At 41.3% G+C, this 25,537-nt stretch overlaps 1 protein-coding gene across 1 annotated transcript in view; it reads right to left on the reverse strand.

Annotated features, from left to right (window-relative positions):
• Positions 1–25,537, reverse strand: part of PPIL2 (peptidylprolyl isomerase like 2) — a 139,830-nt gene that overhangs the window by 89,440 nt on the left and 24,853 nt on the right. Inside the window, exons 6-8 of the mRNA XM_054006054.1 lie at positions 22,627–22,678; positions 15,335–15,426; positions 12,957–13,046 (exon numbers count right to left, since the gene is read on the reverse strand). Coding sequence (XP_053862029.1) covers positions 12,957–13,046; positions 15,335–15,426; positions 22,627–22,678 — 234 coding nt within the window. The remainder of the gene's footprint in view (positions 1–12,956; positions 13,047–15,334; positions 15,427–22,626; positions 22,679–25,537) is intronic.

Below are 25,537 nucleotides of genomic sequence, written 5' to 3' on the forward strand. Positions count from 1 at the left end.
AGGATATTTTTTATTTTTAAACCCCAATCTGAATGGAGTATTGAATTTTATCATTTTCAATTAACTTTTTTTCTTTTCTATTTAAAAACATTCCTCTCAACTGTTGTGACCATAAATACCCTTTGTGTTAATGCAGGAGAGCCTGGAAGGCTAACTAACGATAAAGAAAAAACAAAACATTATTATTCAAGGTGAAATGTTAAAAAAAACAAGCAAAAAACAGTAAGTTAAAATTCTAAGGTTCCTTCTGATTTAAACTTTAACAAATTACTAATAGGTAAGAATTTCAGTGTTGCCAGAAGTCACAATTTTGCCACAAGTCACATGATATTTAATATCAGAGGGGTAGCCGTGTTAGTCTGAATCTGTAAAAAGCAACAGAGGGTCCTGTGGCACCTTTGAGACTAACAGAAGTATTGGGAGCATAAGCTTTCGTGGGTAAGAACCTCACTTCTTCAGATGCAAGTAATGGAAATCTCCAGAGGCAAGTATATATCAGTCTGGAGATAACGAGGTTAGTTCAATCAGGGAGATTTCCATTACTTGCATCTGAAGAAGTGAGGTTCTTACCCACGAAAGCTTATGCTCCCAGTACTTCTGTTAGTCTCAAAGGTGCCACAGGACCCTCTGTTGCTTTTTACATGATATTTAATGTTTTTCTTAAAGCTCTGGCTCTTGAAGACCTTTCATTAAGTGAGAATCAGTTTGTTTCTGTTTTTAAAGTTTCTAGCCATCATGATTGTGGAATACAAGTTTAAAAACGTGACCCAAGTACATCCCAGAGATTCAAAACCCAACCCATTAAAAAAAATATCATGATTTGGGGGGCTTGAGTCATGGTTTTTTAATACTTGGTGCTTGCAATACTATACATGTCCTTTTAGATAGTGATAGAATCATGGAATTTAGAGATTAAAAAAACCATACAGAGGGCCTAATTCAAGACAGAGTTAATGGGGAGTTTTGCTAATGACTTTAATGGGATGATAAGATCAGTCTCCCAAGAATTCTCACTTGTTACATATACTTTGAAAACTACCTTTGGGGTGAATGCACTCAGCCGGGTTAGGAACCCTCCTGCACAAGCTGTGAAGTGGCATCAGAGCTGCTTCATAGAGGTTACTCCAGTATAGCGGCTGGACTAACCTCCAGGGGCACTTAGGCCTGGTCTACACTATGACTTTAATTCGGATTTAGCAGCGTTAAATCAAATTAACCCTGCACCCGTCCACACAACGAAGCCATTTATTTCGAAATAAAGGGCTCTTAAAATCTATTTCTGTACTCCATCCCGATGAGCGGAGTAGCGCCAAAATCGATATTGTCATTTCGAATTAGGGTTAGTGTGGCTGCAATTTGATGGTATTGGCCTCCGGGAGCTATCCCACAGTGCACCATTGTGACCACTCTGGACAGCAATCTGAACTTGGATGCACTGGCCAGGTAGACAGGAAAAGCCCTGCGAACATTTGAATTTTATTTCCTGTTTGCCCAGCGTGGAGAGCACAGGTGACCACAGAGAGCTCATCAGCACAGGTAACCATGCAGGCCGATAATCGAAAAAGAGCACCAGCATGGACCATACGGGAGGTACTGGATCTGATCGCTATATGGGGAGAGGATTCAGTGCTAGCAGAACTTCGTTCAAAAAGACGAAATGCCAAAACTTTTGAAAAAATCTCCAAGGGCATGATGGAGAGAGAGGCCACAATAGGGACTCAGATCAATGCCGCGTGAAAGTCAAGGAGCTCAGACAAGCCTATCAAAAAACAAAGGAGGCAAACGGTCGCTCCGGGTCAGAGCCGCGGACATGCCGCTTCTACGCCGAGCTGCATGCAGTTCTTGGGGAGCCGCCACCACTACCCCACCTCTGACTGTGGATTCTGAGACAGGGATAATCTCATCAGCTACACGCAAGGATTTTGCGGACGGGGAAGAGGAAGAGGACGACGACGAGCTTGTGGAGAGCACCCAGCACTCCGTTCTCCCCAACAGCCAGGATCTTTTTCTCAGCCTGACTGAAGTACCCTCCCAACCCAGTATCCAAGACCATGATCCCATGGAAGGGACCTCAGGTGAGTTTACCTTTTAAAATATAAAACTTGTTTTAAAAGCAAGTGTTTTTTAATGATTACTTTGCCCTGAGGACTTGGGATGCATTCGCGGCCAGTACAGCTACTGGAAAAGTCTGTTAACGTGTCTGGGGATGGAGCAGAAATCCTCCAGGGACAGCTCCTTTAAGCTCTCCTGGAGGTACTCCAAAAGCCTTGCCACAAGGTTTCTGGGCAGTGCAGCCTTATTCCGTCCTCCATAGTAGGACACTTGACCATGCCATGCTTGCAGCAAGTAATCTGGTATCATTGCATGACAAAGCCTGGCAGCGTATGGTCCCGGTGTTTGCTGGCATTCAAGCAACATCCGTTCTTTATCTCGCTGTGTAATCCTCAGGAGAGTGATATCGCTCATGGTAATCTGGTTGAAATATGGGAATTTAATTAAGGGGACAGAGGTGGCCGTTCCTACTGGGCTGTTTGCCTGTGGCTGAAAAGAAATCCTTCCCTGCAGTTAGCCAAGCGCGGGGGGGGGGGGGGGGGGGGAGGAGGAGGAGGGGATTGGCCCAGAGCTTTTTGCGTTTGGCTAGCAGGGATCTTCCCTGATACCAGCCACGCGGTGTGGGGAGGGATAAAGCGATCATCCAGAGAATTGGATGGGTGGGGGGGTTAGTTTGTTTTCTGCTGCTAAAGGTTAACGGGAAAACCACAGCACTCAACGGGCTTTGCTTGGTATGTGGGAAAGGAGGGCGCAGAAGCTGAAAGACAATGGCTTACCATGGCTGCATGCAAGCCGAATTCTGTTGCCCGGACCTGCGTCTGTGATCTCTAGCAGCAAAGCCACAGGCATTCAATATTAAGAAGCAAAATGCGACCTTGCACAGAAATCTCATGTGCTGTGTAATGTGAATTGTGTTGGTCACCGTGAAAGAGTACAAGCATTGTTCTGCAAAATGTATTTTTTTAAAAAATTCTCTCCTTTTTTCCCTCTCTCCAGCAGCTGCAAATTTTTCAAGCCTCCCTCCTCCGTCCCGAAGGCTATCTCAGATAAGGCGTCGGAAAAAGAGGACGCGAGATGAGATGTTCGCAGAAATCATGGAATCCACCCGCAGTGAAAGAGCTCATCTGAATGAGTGGAAGGACACGGTTTCAAAGTATAGGAAAGAAGCCAGTGAACGTGAGGACAGGAGCGACCAATGTGAGGAGAGGAGAGACTCTCGAGATGAGAAGTGGCGGCAGGAAGATCAGAGGAGGCAGGATGCAATGCTGGGGCTGCTGCGTGAGCAAACAGACATGCTCCGGCGTCTGGTGGAGCTTTAGGAACGGCAGCAGGATAACAGAGTGCCACTACAGCCCCTGTATAACCCCCCTCCCCATGCTCCATAGCCTCCTCACCCAGACGTGTAAGAACACGGGGTGGGGAGGGGGAGGCTCCGTACACCCTCCCATTCCACCCTAGTGGACAGCCCAAGCAAAAGGCTGTCATTTTTTTTAAAACTTTTTTTAGTGGCCTTTTCCTTCCCACCGATCCTCCTCCCAAATGCCACCCGGGTTCTCTCCCTCTTTTTATAATCAATTAATAAAGAATAAATGATTTTTAAACAATAGTGACTTTATTTCTTTTGAAAGCAATCTGAGGGAAGGGGAAGGGTGGGTTCCTTACAGAGAATGAGTCAATAAAGAGGGCAGGTTTTCATGAAGGAGAAACAAACAAATTTCACACTGTAGCCTGGCCAGTCATGAAACTGGTTTTCAAAGCTTCTCTGATGCACAGCGCTTCCTGGTGTGCTCTTCTAATCGCCCTGGTGTCTGGCTGCGCGTAATCAGCAGCCAGGCGATTTGCCTCAGCCTCCCACCCCGCCATAAAGGTCTCCCCCTGACTTTCACAGAGATTGTGGAGCACACAGCAAGCAGAAATAACAATGGGGATATTGGTTTGGCTGAGGTCTGAGCGAGTCAGTAACGATCGCCAGCGACCTTTTAAATGGCCAAATGCACATTCTACCACCATTCTGCACTTGCTCAGCCTGTAGTTGAACAGCTCCTGACTCCTGTCCAGGCTGCCTGTGTATGGCTTCATGAGCCATGGCATTAAGGGGTAGGCTGGGTCCCCAAGAATAACTATTGGCATTTCAACATCCCCAACGGTTATTTTCTGGTCCAGGAAGTAAGTCCCTTGCTGCAGCCGTTTAAACAGAGTAGTGTTCCTGAAGACGCGAGCAACATGAACCCTTCCCAGCCAGCCCACGTTGATGTTGGTGAAACGTCCGTTGTGATCCACAAGTGCTTGCAGCACCATTGAAAAGTATCCCTTGAGGTACAGGGTACCCTGATGCTCCGGTGCCAAGATAGGGATATGGGTTCCATTTATCGTCCCACCACAGTTAGGGAATCCCATTGCAGCAAAGCCATCCACTATGACCTGCACATTTCCCAGAGTCACTAGCTTTCGTAGCAGCACCTCAGTGATTGCTTTGGCTACTTGGATCACAGCAGCCCCCACAGTAGATTTGCCCACTCCAAATTGATTCCCGACTGACCGGTAGCTGTCTGGCGTTGCAAGCTTCCACAGGGCTATCGCTACTCGCTTCTCAACTGTGAGGGCTGCTCTCATCTTGGTATTCTGGCGTTTCAGGGCAGGGGACAGCAAGTCACAAAGTTCCATGAAAGTGCCCTTACGCATGCAAAAGTTTTGCAGCCACTGGGAATCGTCCCACACCTGCAACACTATGCGGTCCCACCAGTCTATGCTTGTTTCCCAGGCCTAGAATCAGCGTTCCACCAATAGAACCTGCCCCATTAACAACATGATCTCCAAAGCACCGGGGCCCGCGGTTTGACAGAATTCTGTGTCCGTGTCCATGTCCATGTCCTCATCACGCTTGTCGCTATGCTGCCGTCGCCGCCACCTCCTCACCTCGTTTTTCTGGTCCTGGCTCAGCATAAACTGCACGAAAACGCGTGAGGTGTTTACAATGTTCATATCTGCTGTCTTGAGCTGAGCGGGCTCCATGCTTGCCGTGGTATGGAGTCTGCAGTGTTCACCCAGGAAAAAAGGCGCGAAATGGTTGTCTGCCGTTGCTTTCATGGAGGGAGGGGTGAGGCTGTACCCAGAACCACCTGCAACAATGTTTTTTGCCCCATCAGGCACTGGGATCTCAACCCAGAATTCCAATGGGTGGGGGAGACTGCAGGAGCTATGGGATAGCTACCCACAGTGCAACGCTCCGGAAATCGACACTAGCCCAGGTACATGGATGCACACCACTGAATTAATGAGCTTAGTGTGGCCGCATACATTCGACTTTATACAATCTGTTTCCAAAATTCGAATTAATCCCACAGTGTAGACATACCCTTACACTGCCTTCCACAATGCTGGTTAATGGTGAGAGGATTCACACAGCAGTAGATCGTCTGGACCCAACCATACCTTACCTCCCTACCACAGGAAGCTCACACAGAGTGGTGTGTCCTTACCACATCATCCCTGCATCCAGCCCCTTCCGATTTTATGCAATGACTGTGCACCCCCTTTCATTGCCAAGGAGCCCCCTGTCTCCATAGAAAGCGTTTGCTTTGCCCTTTAGACAAATAGAATAGCAAATGGGAAACAGCTCAAGAGTGCAATATCAATTAGCACACAGCTCAGCTACCTCCAACTTTGTTCATTAGTTATGCTTCTTCTCACAAACACCAATGGTGTTCAACAGCTTGTCAGGATGCATGTCTTGTCTACAGCTGATTAGGCTGTACAGCAACACTTAAAACACACAGTAACACACACATACATTATTTTTAAATGGCTGCAAATGTATCTGCCACTGTATGTTTTACGCCCTGATTTTTCTTCTCTAGTCACTTCTCCTGACAAAACACCATTCCATATTTTTTGTGGTTCAAAGCACTGGGGATTAAATCCATTCATCTTTCTAATGCTCTATTATGTACGGGGACTAAGCCCGTTACAGCTCTGGAATCATTTGACTTGCACAACCGCATTTTATAATCATCTTTTTTGGCAGCCCCATGTGACAAGCAGCACCTTCCTGGCCGAGGAGAAATAGACAAGATTGTCAACTCAGCTTCTTCATCACCCACAAGGACTGCTGTTGAATAAAATCCAGAGAGGCAGCACAGTTCCTCTCACAGGACGCCCATCCCCTGCAGGCTTGGATGCCAACAGTAACTTGTATATGGTTTTACAGTGCATAGCAGGAATAATTTTTCTGCATCTCAGCAAACTTTAGGACTCGGGTGTGCATGGCTCCTGCACAGATGCACAGGGGTGGTGAAGGGCTGAGAGTCCCTGAGCACTAATGAGCAGAGACTCCTCTTTGCTTACCACCCCTGAATACACGATACACCATCTGCCTTAAATGGGGTGTGGGGTTGCTGTAGCAAGTACATTGCTGCCGCACACTAGGAAGCTTTTACATATACTGTGCCTCATACAGACCCTTCAGGAGGCCCACACAGCTCAGCACTGTTCACAGCATGAGTGTAGGCCTATCCTCTCAAGGCAAAAAGTCTGACCCTTTGGGTTTCTGGTCATCTGCTCCTGAGGTAGGAGCCTCAGATTTCCTAGTCCCATATAATACATGCTGGTAGAAACATGTACACTACTTTCTATCACAGATCTTCACAACTACTCAAAGAGAAAAAGGCAAGATGTTATATTTGGGTTTAACTTATATTATATAATAACCAGCATGGGTTCATAAAGAATCAATGTTGTCAGCCGAACTTGATTGCTTTGACAGAATCTCAAAATCAAAGTCTGAAGGGAATGCAGTACAGGGCATATGTTGGGATTTAATATCAACTCAAAATCTTACTTGAAAAATTAATTCAAATTGCCTTGTGCAGGGGACAGACACATGGAAAACTAGTTAAAAGAGTATAAAGCAAAAGTGGGGGTGGAGGAGAGATCTCTTATGGGATATCAAAAATATCACCAATACCTAGTTCTTACGTAGCGCTTTTCTTCCAAAGATATCAAAGCGATTTACAAAGAGGGTCTGTATCATTAGTATCAGGGATCAGTATTAAGTCCTGGAACATTTAAGATCTTTGTTAGTTATCTGGAAACATGCTAGTGAAATCTGTAGACAATGTTAAATTGGGAAGAGTTGACTTCCAATCAAGACAGAGAAAATGGAAAGACTTAGAAAGATTAGAAACGTGCAAAATAACAGAATTCAGTTTGTAAGGGATACAAAATAATACAGCTGGAGGAAAACAATCTGAACTATAATCCATAGGAGAGAGAAACCTGGATGAAGTAGTCCTCAGGTGATAGAGGTCAGCAAATTAGATGCGTGTTTGGAGTGATATATGGCAGCCAAGAAAAGGACAATGTAATTTTGGGAGTATAAAGACTGAGGTCAGGTGTATTTAGAGTAAGGACCCTGTCTCTATGGTTCTGGTGCGACTGTACCTGGAATACTGTGTATATTTCCAAGCACCATGTTATCAAAAAGATACTAACAAAGTGGAGGGAGTTCACACAAGAGCTACAATGGTGCTCTGAGTTACTGACTGATGAGAAGAGATTAAAAGGGGAGAGAGCGCGCGAGAAAGAGATGTTTGGCTAAGAGATGACAGAATACCAAATTTCTGAAGAGAGTGTAAACCCCCAACAGTTAAGGGGAAATAGTTAATTAGTTATGGAGAAACAAGAGCTCTACATTTGGGAAAGAAACATTTAGGCTGAATATCGGGAGAAGTTTCCCCAGCCTAATACACTTTGCTCTCAAGAATGGTCTCTCAATAGTAGGGGTGAACTTTTAAAATTCTACCAAACAAGCCATTGGGAAATGTTAAAGGTGGATCAATCAGACAACTAGATGACATAAGATGAGCATTCCATCACTAGCTTCTATTATCCTCTGGATTTTGTCAGCTATACTGATAGCTGTTTGCAGCCAATACCATTCTCCTGCTGTGATCTCATGAAATCTCACAAGCTATCCAGGATTGGGCCAGGTATTTGAATGGAAGACCCACTCCCAAGGAAAGTCTTCAGTGGTTTAGGAAGCGGTGCTGAGAGATCCAATAGGGTACTCCCTCCATCTGAACCAGTACCGAACCATTGCCCTAGAATTGCATTATGGCAAATAGTACACTTGCTGACTTCTGTGATGGTATGGAAAACTCAGGGCCCTGATCACTTACAGAGAGAAAAGAACCCATGACCCCTTTTGCAGAAATGGAGACACTAGACCTAGTGTCCTAGCCAAACGCCAGTTTTGGTAGCTGCATTCTGCCTACCTACATTCCCCTGACAATTTTAATCAGAGATGATCTTATTCTTTGCTGCTTCCCCTGAGGGGTAGTATAATGCTGCTGTGTTATGTTAAACAGTTGCCATGTTCCACACCAGGCCAGTGGTGGCGTAAGCAAGTTATGTATATGCAAGTACATAAAGTTCTTTACATAAAAAAGTACAATATAAACGTAAGATATAGTTATTGTTAACCATTAGAATTTGAGTTTGCTTTTTGTTCCAGATCAGAAGTGTACTTTTTTTAATAAAAGTAATCCAGGCATGACTGTATAAAGCAATAAACATATCCAGTCAGTTGAGGTGATGCTCATCAGCAAAGCTGAACAAAAAAGTCTGATCAGTATTTGTACAACTTGTTATTATAGTGTTGGCAGTTGGGAATAAATAACATTTTTCTGTTATACCTCTAAATAATTCTATTCTAGAAAGAACAAGTATTAAAAACACCTTCTTCAAAAGAGGTCAACACCTTTAAAGGCTGGTTAATTTAGGGGTCATTTGCTATTTTAACAAATATATCCTCAGCAGCTGTAGGATTCTGCTGTATGTAACAGCAAAGAAAAATGTGGTCATACATCTGGAAAATACCTGAAACACACATTAATCTAGCTTTCCACTTTAACTCTATTTATATTTCACTACAAAATCAGTTACAGTAACACACGTGCTTCCTAGGACATTTAGATGAAGCATTTCCAGAGTCTGTTTTCTGTCGATAAACTGAGCTACTAAAAATACAGTTCCATTCAGTTGCTATTTGCAAAGTAAAGAATGCTTTTTATAGAAACCCCTCCTTCATGCCTGATACTTTGCCAGCAAGCAGGGTCAGAACTACCAATCCAGCTCTCAGCTCTTGCTCTCTCAGACACAAGGACATTCAATTCATGTCGGGAACGCGAGGGAACCTGTGACAATTAAAGATTTAAATATATAGTTGAAAGTTTTCCAAAGAGACAACGTACATAAGCCAGAGTTCCAGCTGCAAACTCATCATGACAAAATTCAGTGATGGTCTTTGGCTAAGAAACAAAGCAAACTAGTGACAGGGCTTGCAAGGGTGAAGTCACTCACTGCCCAGGGTCATCTTGACACAGAGAATTTATAAGGAAGAAAGCCACAGACCTTGGGCTTTTTTCTAAATGATTTACCAAAAGGAAACAGGTTTCAGAGTGGTAGCCATGTTAGTCTGTATCAGCAAAAACAACGAGGAGTCATTAGAGTTAGTCTCTAAGGTGCCAAAAGGAAACAGTACATGGGAAATAATAATGAATTCACACATTAAAAAACAAAATCATGAGGATCATGACAAAAACCCCTGGAAATTCCTGCCTAAGAATGAAAAGTAACATACGGAATAGTTTCAAAACAGCATACAGGGATTCAGTTGCATGACTCCCATTGACCTGAATGAGAGTTACACAGCCAAGTCTCTGTGCACGGCTTTGATAATTGACCCCTTTGACACACTTCTGTATCGGCTAACACCTACACACAACAGGTGTCCCTATGCTATTTCCCCAGTGCACCCCATTATGCCGGTATGTTGGAGGACACAAATGGTTCATTTCCTCATTGAATGTGAATCTCCTAGCTTTTCTTGTTTCCTGTCACAGCCTTTAAGTCCTTTTCTTTGTTCACTTTTAAAATACCTCTTATATTTTGAGGCTGCAGAACCAATTGTGGGGAGACAGAGACAAATTTAGTCAGTGGTCTGCTGCATGCCTGAGCAGATAAAAGTAGTTCATCTTGCATAGTCCAACCAGGCAGATGAGAATTTACTGCATACACGAAAATAGGGCTGGCATGAGCACTGATTTTGTGTTAAAAACAAACTCCTTCAGCCACTGAAAGCTGCTATACATAAACTGACTTTCATCCCAATGACAATTTCCCCCCCAAAATAGGAACAGTTTGGGAGTAATGGCCTACACAATTTAGTTTTTAAAATAGAACAAATGTTGAGTTAGAAAAGCAAAACGTGTTTAAAACGATTGCACGCTGGTTTCTCAAAATGTGTTCAGCATTCCACTGACCCAAATTTCTCGCCTGTATTTCAGTGGTTTCCAGATAGATCTGAGAAAATAACATAGATTACACCACACAATGGTGTAGTAGAAAGGTTTAGTCAGCATGAGTTTGGGATGAGCGCATTTCTTAAGAGTAGCAAATTCACACACATACTACGCAGGTCATCCTAGATGAGTTCATGGGTGGTGTCAAAAGTGCAATTTAACAACATGGCTATTATCTCCACATAGGTGGTGGTGGTGTAAATACGGCTGACTGGTCATTGGTACACAGCTTAATTAATTTATGTGAATATATATGAACTGCTGGCAATTGAGTGAGAAAACACAACTTCTCAGAAGAGGCAGAAGTAAAATGCAAGTAAATTCATATAATCCCCCTGCAAACAACACAAATTTGTCATGCTAGTTTTTGGAAGATTTATGCATCTAAGACAGCTTAGAAAGGAACATTTAAATACAGTAAATTTAGTTGCGTAGCAGAAAGCTGGTTTTACTAATATATTTAAGATATGTTCCTATGGAACATGTTAAAATCCTAACATTTATTTAAATGACTGCAGATTTTAATCACTCTTTCAAAACTGTGTGGTTTTCCATAATGATGGCGCAAATGCAATAGTCACTTACTGTCTCATTACTATTGCAAAACCATTAGCATCTTGGCAGTTAGATTCAAATATCATCCTGTCAGAAGCTTTGAAACTTGAATCTGAGGAAAGTTGTGGGCCTTGCATTCACTGGGCTGAAATGTTTAATTTTGTAGTAACCTGAACAGTCATAGAGCCAGAAGGATTGGGGTGTGTGGGGGAGGGGAGTGGGGGGGGAGGGGGGAACAACTGTACACATGCTTTTCAGCACAGCAATACAAGAGGAAACAGCACACTTCTTCCCATGAACAAATAAATTTGAGGAACATTTTCAGCTTAAATTTGCATTTATCAGCCTACCATTGGTGACAATTCTCTCATTCATAAGAGATATGCACTAATCTGTGACTCCAGTGGCATGATCCACCAATATAAAACAAATTTCTATCTTGCTGTAATGCAAGCTTAACAATCAAATAATTTTAAGGTCTAAAATTTAAACTCATTTTACAGTAAATTTCTTTGTAAATTAAGTGTCTATTACAGCAGATTAGAAAGTAGTTTTACAGTCTCTTATTATGGGTTCCAGTACTAGTAAACTCACTAAAAAAACATAACCTTAGTAGCACTTCACATTCAGAGAAAATAAAGACCCCAACTTCCTTTGTAAATGTACTAATTCTCTTTGAAGTTTTACATTTTATTCCTACCTAGAACACAGTTACATCTTTCTAGCTTTATAACTTTCTTTAAAAAAAAAAAAAAAAAAAAAAAAACACGCACTCCCTCCACCCCCAGATTTTACAGGGTAACAGACATAAGCAAAACATATTCAGGTGAAGATTTCTGCATTGCTGCCAGTTTTCCTCTAAATGCAGAGACATTTTGAAAAACCTACTTTGCTGAGATTTGCATTTTTAAAAATCACCCCTAAAATAAAACAGTATTAATATAATCATTTTTTTTTCTTTCAAATAGCTGAAAATGTATATGTGGATTATTTTAATTTCTTATGACAACATGGTTCATGTATTATTGGCCATCTGACTGGCTAGTTAGACAAAGAAGTCTCTGGCCATCTGTGGCTCCTTCTAGTTAACAAACAATTACAGTAGATGCTGGCTAATTCCCACTTGGCTAAACTGCAAATCTGATCATTCTTACAATAACCCAATGGTTTCTTGCCACTTTTAAGTAAAGATTTAATAGCAAGGACTTATAACTAACATTTCATTATGGTTACACCACAGTACAATACATTTACTTGTATAGTATAATGTGTTACATAATTACACGTACACTTGTCAACATACAAGAACAGCGTATATTTTTTTTACCCAATGTGTACGCTTACTCCACAAAATTACTAATCCACAAAATTCAGCAACCCACAATGGGCTTCCCTGCTAAATTAATTAATCACGATCTACTATGGCCTAGTCTACACTACCGCTTAATTCAATACAAGTTACATTGCTCGGGGTGAAACCCCCTCCTGAGTGATGTAATTTACATCATCAACTTAATGTGGTGTCTACACCGCGTTATGTCAGCAGGAGACGCTCTCCCATAGACATATCTTCTGCCTCTCGTTGAGGTCGATTAATTATGTAGACAGAAGAGCACTCTCCTATCTACTTATTGAGGCTTCATCAGACCTGCTAAATCGACACCACTGAGCCAATCGATCGCAGAAGTGCCGAGTTAGCACCGTAATGAAGACAAACCCTATATGAAATGAAAAATAATCTGATTAGAGTTTCACTTCAGCTCTGGTGAAAATTATATGGAATATCTAAGGCTTGCCATCTGGAGAACAAATGAAAGTGATGTGATTGTTACCCATTACAAAACACTGTTTCTCTAATCAGCCGTCATTTTATATTAGCAATGCAACAGGGAGTACACAGTCTGCCTAATACTCCCCAACCCACTCCAAAAGAGGGTGTATTAGGAGGCATGAGACATAGAATAGAATAGAAAACAAGAGGAGGTTTACCTGCAGTGTCAGGATGTCCTGCCGAGTAAAGGGTTCATCTGTCAGGAGATCCTTGTAGCTTTTTGTTTTTATGTTCAGCTGCTCAACTGCCTAACAGCCAGGTGGAAAACAAGAAATTAAAATGAGAAATTATCTGCTAGGCAAACGCAAGACATCTTGCACCCCTTAAAAATATACAGGATGACGTAAACAAATTAGAGACATTCACCTCCAATAGATGATCACATTGTTCACTGGGCTCCTTTACTGATTTTGGAAAACATATGTATTTCTTTCCTAACCATTTGACTCAACAATCTATAATAAAAAAATCTTTTATTTAGGACTCTGTAGCTACATACATTGTTGCTACATGTTTTTCAGACAAAATTCCACATAAGAATGGAAAGAAAAGCACAAAAAGAAAATCCTGTCATCTGTTTTCTAGATTATAGTTAAAATGCACAGAACCACATTTTTATGTGTGGAGCAATATTAATCTCTAATTTAACAGGTGCAATGAAAGTGATTTACAAAATGGGCAGCAGTTTACAGTATGGTAAGAATCAACATCAAAGAAACGCATTGTACTCCTCAACAAATAAAATAATCAAACCAGAACCATCACTACATCACTTCATGAAAGACACAGCTTTACTTAAAAGGAAAGAAACAGATGTACTCACACTCAAGTGCCTTCTCCTACCCAGAACCAAAATTGCTAATATTTTTTCTGCTACTTTAAAAAAGTCTAGAAATGAATGCGTGGCTTATATAACCTAGGGATAAATTACACTGGCCAGAGTGATGTATAATGCACAGCATTTGCTCACAAGTTTCCCCACACATCTGCTCAGCTGAGCGTCTATTTAACAGGGTATGCAAATTGTGGCAAAATGGGTAGCAGTTTTACTATATGGGCAAGCATCTATTAAGGACTAGGCTGCTAAGTCATTTTTACTTGTAATCAAAACAAAACTAGTATCCATGTTTCCAGAAGAGAATAGCAAGTATTTTAACCCAGTCTCATCTGTTCCCCTAACTGGAGATTTTAAAACATATAATGCCATTTAGAACTGGGAGAACATATTGGGGTGGTTCTTTTGGGGTGGAGGTGGGGGGGAAGGGTTGGTGAATTTAGCCGCTTTTCTTGTTTGCAATTGTACAAAAACTGGTTTTGTTTTGTTTTTAATTTCAGTATTTCAAACAGTTTGCTGTCTGTTTTGTGTGAACGAATTCCCGCTTGTGGACTGTTGACAAATGTTCACTGCATGTATTTCTTACAGTGCTTCTCAATCAGGGGTATGCAGAGGTCTTCCAGAGGGTACATCAACTCATCTAGATATTTGCCTAGTTTTATAACAGGCTACATAAAAAGCCTAGCGATGGCAGTACAAACTAAAATTTAATACAGATAAAATGAGAAAGTAAGGAATTTTTCAGTACTAGTGCGCTGTGACACTTTTGTATTTTTATGTCTGATTTTGTAAGCAAGTAGTTTTTAAGTTATGTGAAAGTCAGGGTACTCAAGACAAATCAAACTCCTGAAAGGGCTACAGTATTCTGGAAATGTTGAGACCCACTGTATTACAATACTGGATAGTCAAGCTGTGTACATGATCACCCAAAGGTTTGAAACTGATTGTATGGCAAGGTTTGTATGAACAAACTTTTGCTCACACAAATGTTCACAAAATGTGAATAAAAAGTTGAAAAATGCCATTCAAGGAAAGATCTCAAATGTCCACTAATAAGTTATCTATTTTTCTCCAACTCCAGTTAAAATATTCTTGCTTACTGAAGAAGATTCGAAGCAGGCAATCTGCCCTTTGTGCATGGATATGTACTAGACAGAAATGTTGTTAGGTTCACAGAAGATTTGTTTGTTCATTCAACTGAAAAACGTGTGACAGTGAATCAGGAGTTAAACATTCTGGCCTACAAATCTCTCTCGGGCTCAGCTACATGCAGCTTACTCAAATGATAGGCTTTAAAAGTAATATTCATCTTAAATCATTCGATCTGTCCATAAGGGGTGAAATTCATCCCTGTGAAAAGGCCAAAGGCCTCTGCTCCATTTCAGACCTATTTTGAAGACTTAGGTGGGATTTCAGTGGTGTATAGGCCTCTTGCTGGCCCTAGGCACAGAGGTCGATTCCACCCTAATGGAGATAGCGTGGCTTAGAGCAGGGAACTAGGATTACCTGGGTTCTATTCCCCATGCTGCTCCTAGTTTGCTGCATGACCTTAGGGAAGCCTCTTCACTTCTATGTGCCTCAGCTTCGCTGTCTGTAACACATGGATAACACTTACCCACCTCTGTAAAACTCTTTGAGAGCCTTGAATGAAAGATGCTACAAGTGTAAAACATTAACAGTGAAATGCAATGGAGAGCCTACCTCATAAGCAAATACATTTCCAGTTGTCTTGATAGCCACTATATGGGAGTTATTGGTGAAGACAGTGAAGAGCACTGGACAGTGGTATTTACCTGTGGGGGAGGAGGGGAAAAAAACACAAATTCTGCATGAGTTTCTGATGGTTGTTTAGACAAATGGAATGGTTGCTTTAGTTGGCTTTGTGAAGAATATTTACATTCTTTTTATAAAACACATTTTTTATGTTCAGTGTACAATTAGTGTTTTTTTAATCCAGGCTTTGTTTCTCTAGTATTTGTGAGTGGGTGAGGTAGAATGACACCTACAAGAATTATAAATCAAGAGAGAAAAATGGGTCTTTGAAGTCTACCATCCAGCAGCGAGCAACACAGTCCGTCACATAATGGGGTTGGTGTCTACTCAGTATCACAATATAAATATCGTAATAACCAAGACACTCTTGTTGAGTGTGCCTTCTCACTACCCCCACCACCCTGTTTTCAGCATCCTTCTCAGGAACATATCTTGGTTTATATCCAGCAGAGGTGCAGATGAGATGGTGCCCTTTGCAGGTTCTGCTGGTAAGAAAAGGAAACACTTCGTATTCAATCTCAGTAAACAGAATTCCATTAAACTTAAGCACACGCTTTTCAATAAAGAACCTGGCTTCAGCTCAAATTGAGCTCTAAATTTTCCTAAGAGGGTCAGCATAAATATTAAACACATCTTACATAAAGAAAGTGATGAAAGCCAACGGATCAAGAAAACGTATGGATAAACTTAGCAGAAAGCAATTATAAGATTATTATTAATTCTTGATCAGTTTGTTAGATTGGGAATTCGGAAACCGCTTTGGCTCATTTGATTCTTTTCCTTCTAATTACAATCTGATAAATCACAAACAGGGAGAACTCAATAAAGACAGCTCAAAGCACCACCAAGACAGGACAGAGAAGCTCCTACAGATATTCACCCACTAGAGTCACCGAAAGACAGTGCTTCAATCTCAGACTTGTAAAAGCAAGGATAAGACATTTGGGGGATTTTTTTATTTACTAATCTACCCAAAACTGAAGGAAAGTTATCCACTTTATGAGACTGTGTAAGCTTCAGAGGCAAATTTAGAAGGTGTTTTATGGCAGGATGTCAGTAGTTTGTCCCACTGAGGGACACACAAGCAAGCTACCCAGAGCCTGAGGCCTGTCCCCAAGTTGCCTAAACTAAAGGAAACTGCAGTTGCTTTAATCTTTAACACAGAAGAGCACTCCATGAAGATAGTGCTCCATCTTGATGTGAATGGAAGGTGCTCAGATAAAGACAGAGCATTACATGGCTTTTCCTGTAATCGCTCCTCTCCCCACTTTCTATATGAAAGAAGAGAACAGACACATGGGCATGTGTTAAAATTCCATGAGCCATGTTTTAAGAAATGCCTGCAGTTAGGCAGAAATAAAGATCAATTCTCTTCCTTTCATACTGTAACCCAAAGACCGTTTTCACAGTCCCCTGCTACCGTAAGCTTGCCTTTGTTATTATTTGTACTGTAGTAGTGCCTGTGCACCCCAGCTGTGGAGCAGGACCCCACTATGCTAGCACTGTACTAACACAGATCACGATCCCTGACCCAAAGTGCTTCAGCCTGCTAGCACGGACTCTGGCACTTGCGCACTGATGACACAGCTAGCTACATGTAGCCCACAGTAGTGGTAAGTGCTTCTCCCCCCATTCCACCAGTCTTGGCTAGCAGTCTGCACTTCAGTATACATTTGCCAGTTCACCCACAACCTCAGGAGAGAAGGGTTAACTGAAACCCTTGCAGATGACATGGGCTCTCTCACCCATGGCAGCTCATATAGTTCACGTACAATGAGTTACTCTGACGAGAGAGCATTTCACAGTAGCGGAGACTCTTTTCCTCTGAGTATAACTGGTTCTGAGGAGCAACCCCATCATATTTATTAGTGTCAGCTCCTGCTACCATAAACAAAATCTCCACCCTGACCAGCAAGGTCAGGAGTGAAATTGCAATCAGTGCACAGCAATAGGGCCCATGCTCTAAGAATTGGTAACTGACTCTCCCAGCCACATGTAAACTCTGAGCAGTATTCCCCAAAGCCAATACACTATTAAAGCTGAGAATTTATTCCTCCTCCAAAAGAAGTGGCATTATTTTAGTTACAAATTTACACTCTAAAAAGTGAGGAAATTCTACTATACGGTTCCAACTCCAGCCTTAATGCCCCATAACCTCATGTTCTCCCTTCCATACACAGATCAGAGACCTCCCTTTGCTCTTACCACTCTCTCATTCAGAATAAACATCTCCCATATTGCCAACCCCTCCAGCAACCATCCCCTACCTAAAAGATTTAGTTGTCAATAGCCACACCACACAAAATTTTCAAGAGATACTAGTGATTTACCTGAGACACCATGTAAAGGGACCTAGTTGTCACAAAGTGCACTCTCTGAAAACACTGGTCTAAAATTTTTGAGAAGTCGTCTGTTTCAGAGATAAAATGTGCTATTTATTATGTATTTTGATGTGCTGAATTCAAATATGACAATTAAAACAACTGATTGGCTACTGTTTTAAGATATTTAAGTTTTTACATTTTAGGTCTATGTATATTGTGTAGATAGAGTTTTAATCATAAATTGTAAACCTAGGTCTTTTCATGTGTTTATGGTTGCTTTACATGATATTTCACCTATCCTGTTTATGTAACACTTTAAAAATCAGCAAAAGGGTTATATAAATAAAATTTATTATGAAACAAAAGGCAAAAAACTATTATGTACATAGTTTAGTCCTATTCAGTGTCTACTCAGCGCTTTTTGGCTTGTCTCTTGTATTCATTAAATGGAGCATCTCTTGTCACTGTCCAGCAATAGTCTGCAAGCATTGATGGGCTCCATTTGCCCTGATAGCGTTTCTCCATTGTTGCAATGTCCTGGTGAAATCGCTTGCCGTGTTCGTCGCTCACTGCTCCGCAGTTCGGTGGAAAAAAATCTAGATGAGAGTGCAAAAAATGTATCTTTAGTGACATGTTGCAACCAAGACTTTTGTATGCCTTGAGGAGGTTTTCCACCAACAACCTGTAGTTGTCTGCCTTGTTGTTTCCGAGAAAATTTATTGCCACTAACTGGAAGGCTTTCCATGCCGTCTTTTCCTTGCCACGCAGTGCATGGTCAAATGCATCATCTCGAAAAAGTTCATGAATCTGAGGACCAGCAAAGACACCTTCCTTTATCTTAGCTTCACTTAACCTTGGAAATTTTCCACGGAGGTACTTGAAAGCTGCTTGTGTTTTGTCAATGGCCTTGACAAAGTTCTTCATCAGAGCCAGGTTGATGTGTAAGGGTGGTAACAAAATCTTCCTTGATTCAACAAATGGTGGATGCTGAACACTTTTCCTCCCAGGCTCCAATGACTGTCGGAGTGGCCAATCTTTCTTGATGTAGTGTGAATCTCTTGCACAACTATCCCATTCGCAGAGAAAACAGCAGTACTTTGTGTATCCAGTCTGCAGACCAAGCAAGAGAGCAACAACCTTCAAATCGCCACAAAGCTGCCACTGATGTTGGTCATAGTTTATCCACCTCAAAAGTTGTTTCATGTTGTCATAGGTTTCCTTCATATGGACTGCATGACCAACTGGAATTGATGGCAAAACATTGCCATTATGCAGTAAAACAGCTTTAAGACTCGTCTTCGATGAATCAATGAACAGTCTCCACTCATCTGGATCATGAACGATGTTGAGGGCTGCCATCACACCATCCATGCTGTTGCAGGCTACAAGATCACCTTCCATGAAGAAGAATGGGACAAGATCCTTTTGACGGTCACAGAACATGGAAACCCTAACATCACCTGCCAGGAGATTCCACTGCTGTAGTCTGGAGCCCAACAGCTCTGCCTTACTCTTGGGTAGTTCCAAATCCCTGGCAAGGTCATTCAGCTCACCTTGTGTTATGAGGTGTGGTTCAGAGGAGAAGGATGGGAGAAAAATGTGGGTCCTGTGACATTGATGGTTCAGGACCAGAAGTTTCATCCTCTTCCTCGTCTGACTCAAGTGAGAATGACTCTGGTGCATCAGGAACCGGCAGTCCTTCTCCGTGGGGTACTGGGCGTATAGCTGATGGAATGTTTGGATAATGCACAGGCCACTTTTTCTTCTTTGACACACCTTTCCCAACTGGAGGCACCTTGAAGAAGTAACAATTGCTGGTATGATCTGTTGGCTCTCTCCAAATCATTTGCACTGCAAAAGGCATAGATTTCCTTTTCCTGTTCAACCACTGGCGAAGATTTGTTGCACAAGTGTTGCAGCATATGTGTGCGGCCCACCTCTTGTCCTGATCTCCAATTTTGCAGCCAAAATAAAGGTGATAGGCTTTCTTAACCATAGTGGTTATACTGCGCTTTTGTGATGCAAAAGCCACTTCACCACAAACATAGCAGAAGTTATCTGCACTGTTCACACAAGTACGAGGCATCTCTGCTCACTTTGGCTAAACAGAAATGTGTCCCATTGCAAAATCAAACACTGACAAATAAGAGAGCATGACACACTATGATTTCTAGAGCTGATATAGGGCAATTTGTTCAGCAGAGTGATGCAAGCTTCGTTATGATTGCATCATCCATGACTTCTAGGAATAACATGATGCAATTCATATCATGTATGACGCAATATCAGCTTCAGATTGCATCATTCATTGTTTTGCCTAAAAAGCAAGTACTGTCCAAACCCAGTCATAGATTTATTCATAGATCCAGTCAAAGATGTATTTTAGTCATTTCTGGTTTAAATTGAGATCCCTTCCCTTTATAACTCACTTATCCTCCGCCATTCCCAAGTCAAGGGTCATATATACTGATCCAATAGCATATATTGAAAACTAGAGCCAATCAACAATTTTAAGCATCATTTTCCTTCTCAGTGACCCAGAATTAGTAAAGTTTGACTACATTTATTTCAGAAGCATTTTGGCTGTAGAGCAGTGAAATCAGGCCCCTCTAGGGTCTCTCAGGTTGGGCACCCAAAAACACTGAAGTACCCAAAATCACTAGTCATTTTTGAAAATCTGGGTACCTGTCTCCAACCTCTTTTTCTGGGGAAAATCAGAGGGTGGAGCCAACCAGGCTCCAATATCCGACCTATTCCAGCATGCTGGACTTCTTACTGTCAGGCTGGGACATGGAATGGAAACAATTTTGGTGACAGTGATGGGCCACCTCAGAAAGCCAGGGACAGAGACACATACACCTACTAGAAGGGGAGCTCTTCTTCGTTACTTATTCTAAGGATGAAGAGCCTAACCCTAAATCATATGCCTTTTTAGTTATATCTCTTCTCCTGATGTATGATGCACATTATTATATACCCTGGACCCCTGAGAACGTTCTAATCTTTACCTGTACAAGCTAATTCATCTGAAAAAGGTTAAAGAATTACAATATTCATAACAAGGTTTAGAAACAAACTATGTTCCAACATGTCTCATGTACATTGCCCATGGAGGAATGCATTCATTTCAAGGATGACGACTTTTTGAAAGCAATTTTACTGAACTATGGGAGAGCAAAAAAATGGTGAGAATGCCTCTAAAACACACATCTTTTTCTTCCCACACTTTACTCTTCGGCCTGCAATTTTTGTAATATTTAAATTAAAAATTCACCTTTGGGTTGAGATTAAGCATAAAATATTGCAGCCCAAAGGACACTGTTTTGCAAAAAGTTGTAAGTGGAAAAAAATAAGAGTTCATGATGAAATGGCTCCTTTATACTTAAGAGTCTCTATTATGACTCCTTAATATTCTAAACTTGTCATTTTAGTTGAGCTAGTCCCACTCGAGTTAACAGCAGCTGTATAGCAAAATGCCCTGAATTGTGAGCTGAAAACATAATGGCCAAGATTTCCAAACGTGACCTCCATTTTGGGGTGTCCAACTTGAGACCCCCAAAAGCTGCCTGATTTTCAGAAAGTACTGAGCTGGAGTTATAGTAAATTGTGCACCCAAAAATTGCTATTAGTTTTTTATCAATTTGTTGATGTTTTACCGATTATGACAATGTTTTAAAGGCATTAAGATTTGTCAATTGAATGCAGAACTCTAAAGAAATCGGTTACCAATCATAGAACTCTTATGACAGACGGTGTGGTCTCATGGATTTAGCCAAAGATTTAGGAGCTAGAAACTTTTAAATTCTAATCCCATCTCCAACGCCTAGAGACCTTGTTGCCTACATTTTCCCCTCAGTAAAGAGATTATAATTATCTGCTTCACAGAGGTTTCATAAATTAATTGCATGTTATATGTTCTAATAACTTTACAGCCAAGTATTATAAATCAAACTATAATTTTCTCCCTTATATTATTGGTGGTTCTGGATTGATCCTTGATTTTACATCTTTAAGCCAGCAGAAGCGTAACCACAGGCTCTTCTCTAACAGGTTGTTATTCAGAAAAAGCCATGAACATGTTCCTCAGAAAACAATTATCTTGAGCTGTCAAATGAGTTATTGAGCATTTTGCCCCCAATTTTACCAGTGTCTTCAAAATGGAGTTCAAATCATGGAGGACTGATAAGGAGGATCAGTGAAGTCTGCTGAGTCACAACGCCCCACGGACTTACAATGAGCTCCATCAACTTCTATATGAGAGAGAGTCTCCCTTTCCCACAATGTTACTATATCCTTAGCAAAGGTAGCATATCTCCCTTTCCCTTGGTCTTTTAAAAGCCAGACACGATTCCACTGAATTGATTGGGAAGCTAGGGAATAACTAGCATGGGAAAATTAACATCTTTTCCAGGCTAATGTACTTCTAATTATGCTGTGACATAACACTGCAACATTAATGAAGACTTTATTATTTTATATTCTGTTGCACATTATCTCTGGATACTAAAGTAAGCCAGAGTGAAGGGTTAAGGTACAGGCTCAGATTCCTGTAGTAAATTGGCTATAGTAGTTGTGGGTATCGGCTAAAGATAACACACCATGTAATTTCACCTTTCCAGAAACTCTTACTCTCATCATGTAGTACCTTACTCGGCGAGCAGTCACAAAACGAAATGGGATTACTTTCAGAAATAGAAACTACTCAATGTAAAGGTGGCAGAAATGAAGCCTTAATGAAGAACATGTTGATTCCAACAATCAGTGACAGAGCTCAAAAATAAAATTATGATCCTACATGGAAGGTAACACAAATTACTTTAGTACATGAACCTACAGCTGTAAGAGAATCCTGGTTTGTAAAAGAGCTCAGAAAAAATAAAGAATGCACCAACTCACCTTCACTGTTTTTAGCGAAGTTTAGCTTGACAAGAGATTTGGCATCTAGTTTCTAAGGGATACAATAAAATATGGAAAAATTAATCACTGCTAACACTGACCTCAGAAATAAAATAATATCATGGCATTAATGAAGCCCATTATTATTACACTGATTGCATCATCATCAATAATAAATCACCTGTTATTTTATCACAGTAACTCTGGAAATGAAAAGGGATAGAGCCAATCCCCAGAAATCATATTTATGGAATTTGAGAACAGGGAAACACATTACAGTATTGTAGCTTGATACAGTATTGTCCTAATACAAATGTAATAAACCTGAGATTAAATAGTTCAATTTATACTTTGCCTCAGCACAAATTAAAAAGGGGGTTAGCATGAAAAGATGAGAGGCAATAACTTGCAGCAAATACATTACATTGAAGGCTATTCTTGTTGATTAAAAGTGACAACTCTGAAAGGCATTTCTGTCGGAGTGCGTAAAGCAAGCAAACTATTTTTGCAATTACACTAAAGTAACTATCGTTTACCTTTTGCTTTAACAGACTATACGTCAGCCCACATACTAACTAGCAAAACATCAGAAGTAATGAAGAATGGTGATGTGAACTCTCAGGAAACGTACATTTTTGGTCGTTAAGAATTTTTAATACAGCTGATACCATAGCAAGGGTTCCATGGATTTTATGACTGAGAATTAGAGTTAAGTGGAAGATTAAGTTGGCCTGCTAGAACTTATTACATTACTTTTACTTTTTTATCACCTGACAGGGAGTGTCTCAGGCCCTGATCCTGCAATTTGATCGGTGCAGGCAGGCCACAGCAAAGTCCTATTGAAATCAACAGGGCTCTGCATGGGCATAGGGATCCTCCAGCGCAGAGCACCATTTATTTCAATAGGACAGAATTAAGTGTTTGATCATCAGACCTTAGTGCCCAATCCTGTAGCGGAGTGCCTTCCTCTTTCAGGTGCAGCGCACCCTCAACTACCATTGACTTCAATGGCCTGAGGGCACCTCGTAGGATCAGGCCCTTACAACCCTAAGAATTTGGGTAAGAATGGCTATTGGTAATGCAAGTAAAACTAAAATGGCCACCTCCTGAAACTCACAGAGTATCAAACCTACCAATACAATGCATCAGAATGGACCACAGGTTGGTAAACTGAGTCAGGACCTCAGAAATAATAATAAAAAAAGCCTAGTCTGAGAAACATACAGGCTGTCAGAAAAATTGAGTCACTGCCAGATTTCCTGCTCGGAGCTCCTAAAACAAAGGCCTTTTAAAAGACAACTAGTTCTGCTTTCAGACAATCAATTAATCAACAAATAAAGGAGGCAGGGAGCTATATTCCTCTTTGTATCCCTAGACAGATATCTACTCGTTACTGTTTGTAGATCTGCATACGCTTTGTGCAGAGACTTGTTGGATCAATTTTGACGGCGCATAGTGGTTACATAAAAAGTCACATGACCAAATTGTGTGTCTAAAATCAAGACTTATGTTCCTTGATCAGAAAACTACAAGATATGACAGCTGGCTCATTCTTCTATGACAGCTGGGCTCTTTTTTTTAAATGTGAGGCTGCCTCTCAAATTGTTTTGTCAAGTCGCAGCATTAATTAGCTGCCACAAAGATAACCATCTGCCTAGTTTACTAGCAAGACCAACAAGGGAAAAGATGGGAGAGGGAATGAACATGCAGTTTGTTAGCGTTGTCTCCGGCCCAGTAACTGGAGGATGCAAATCCAATATGGTGGTTCTTATGCTGTGGTTCTCAGGCGAGATAGACATCATCTGCAAGAAGGCATAGTAATGGCAATGGCAAGGACTGCATGTCCAATCTAAAGTAGGATTTCTTACTAGGGAAGAAAAATTATTGAGGAAATGGAGGGGGCTCTACAGAGCTGACAATGTAAACCGATGTGTTTGGATGGCTTTGTCCTGCATAGAGATATTTATTACCGCAAAACATATCCACAAATGTATGCTCAACAAAACAGCCCAAATGTTAAATCCAAGGATGCACTCCTTTATAGAGACACCACCTCTTGAAATATCTCAGTTAAGATCAGTTTAAGGAAGGTCTAGAAAGAGATGCCGTCTCCCTCTGCTCTCAGAAGAGTAGAGCAGGCCATCTGTGAACAAAGCAAGGAGCTGCAGCTGAAACAGAGGCAGTCCTCAGACAGTGACCCTAGCCATGATTTAGGATCCAAACTGTTGTACTTGACTGCATTTTCTGCAATATTTTAGTCTGCTTCCAGCTAGAGTCGATCAGCACTAGCAAAAGTTGTAGCACATTATTTTATTAGTCAAGATGTATTATGTCCTTAGAAGCACTATCATGGCCTCAGGCTCCTATCCAGTATCCCAGGAGATAGTACAGTGCCGCAGGTCACATCTTTTGGATGAGAGCGAGTAAACAATTTATTTCTTGATAAAGGTTGCTCATGTTGCAAGGCCTAATGTCAGCATGCAAAAATAATATGGGACAACACCTCACTACTGATAGCATTCCCAGGTAATGGCTCCATTTGTAATATGAAGACAAAAAGATACGACTGACTGAACATAGCCAACTGATCAGTATGTGCTACATTACAAAGAAATCTCAGAATCAGGAAGAAGCTAATTCACACTCATGTTATACATTAACCACACAAAAAGTACATTAAAAGAATATTGTTACAGTGGGCAAGTCAAGCTCTCAAGACAATGCCAAAATTAAGCTTGCTTATTAACTGGTTCTGAGTTCCAGTATCCTACCTACAAGATTCCTCATCAGATTTCAGGTCCCCACTCCACCTATTGGCTTCTAGTCCCCTTCCTCCCCCCCCCCCCCCCATCTCCCTCCTACTCCTAGTTTCCTTGCCCAATCATTCCCAGTCTCCCCACACACCGACTCC

Source organism: Malaclemys terrapin, chromosome 16 (assembly GCF_027887155.1).
Source record: "Malaclemys terrapin pileata isolate rMalTer1 chromosome 16, rMalTer1.hap1, whole genome shotgun sequence".
Classification (NCBI taxonomy): Eukaryota; Metazoa; Chordata; order Testudines; family Emydidae; genus Malaclemys; species Malaclemys terrapin.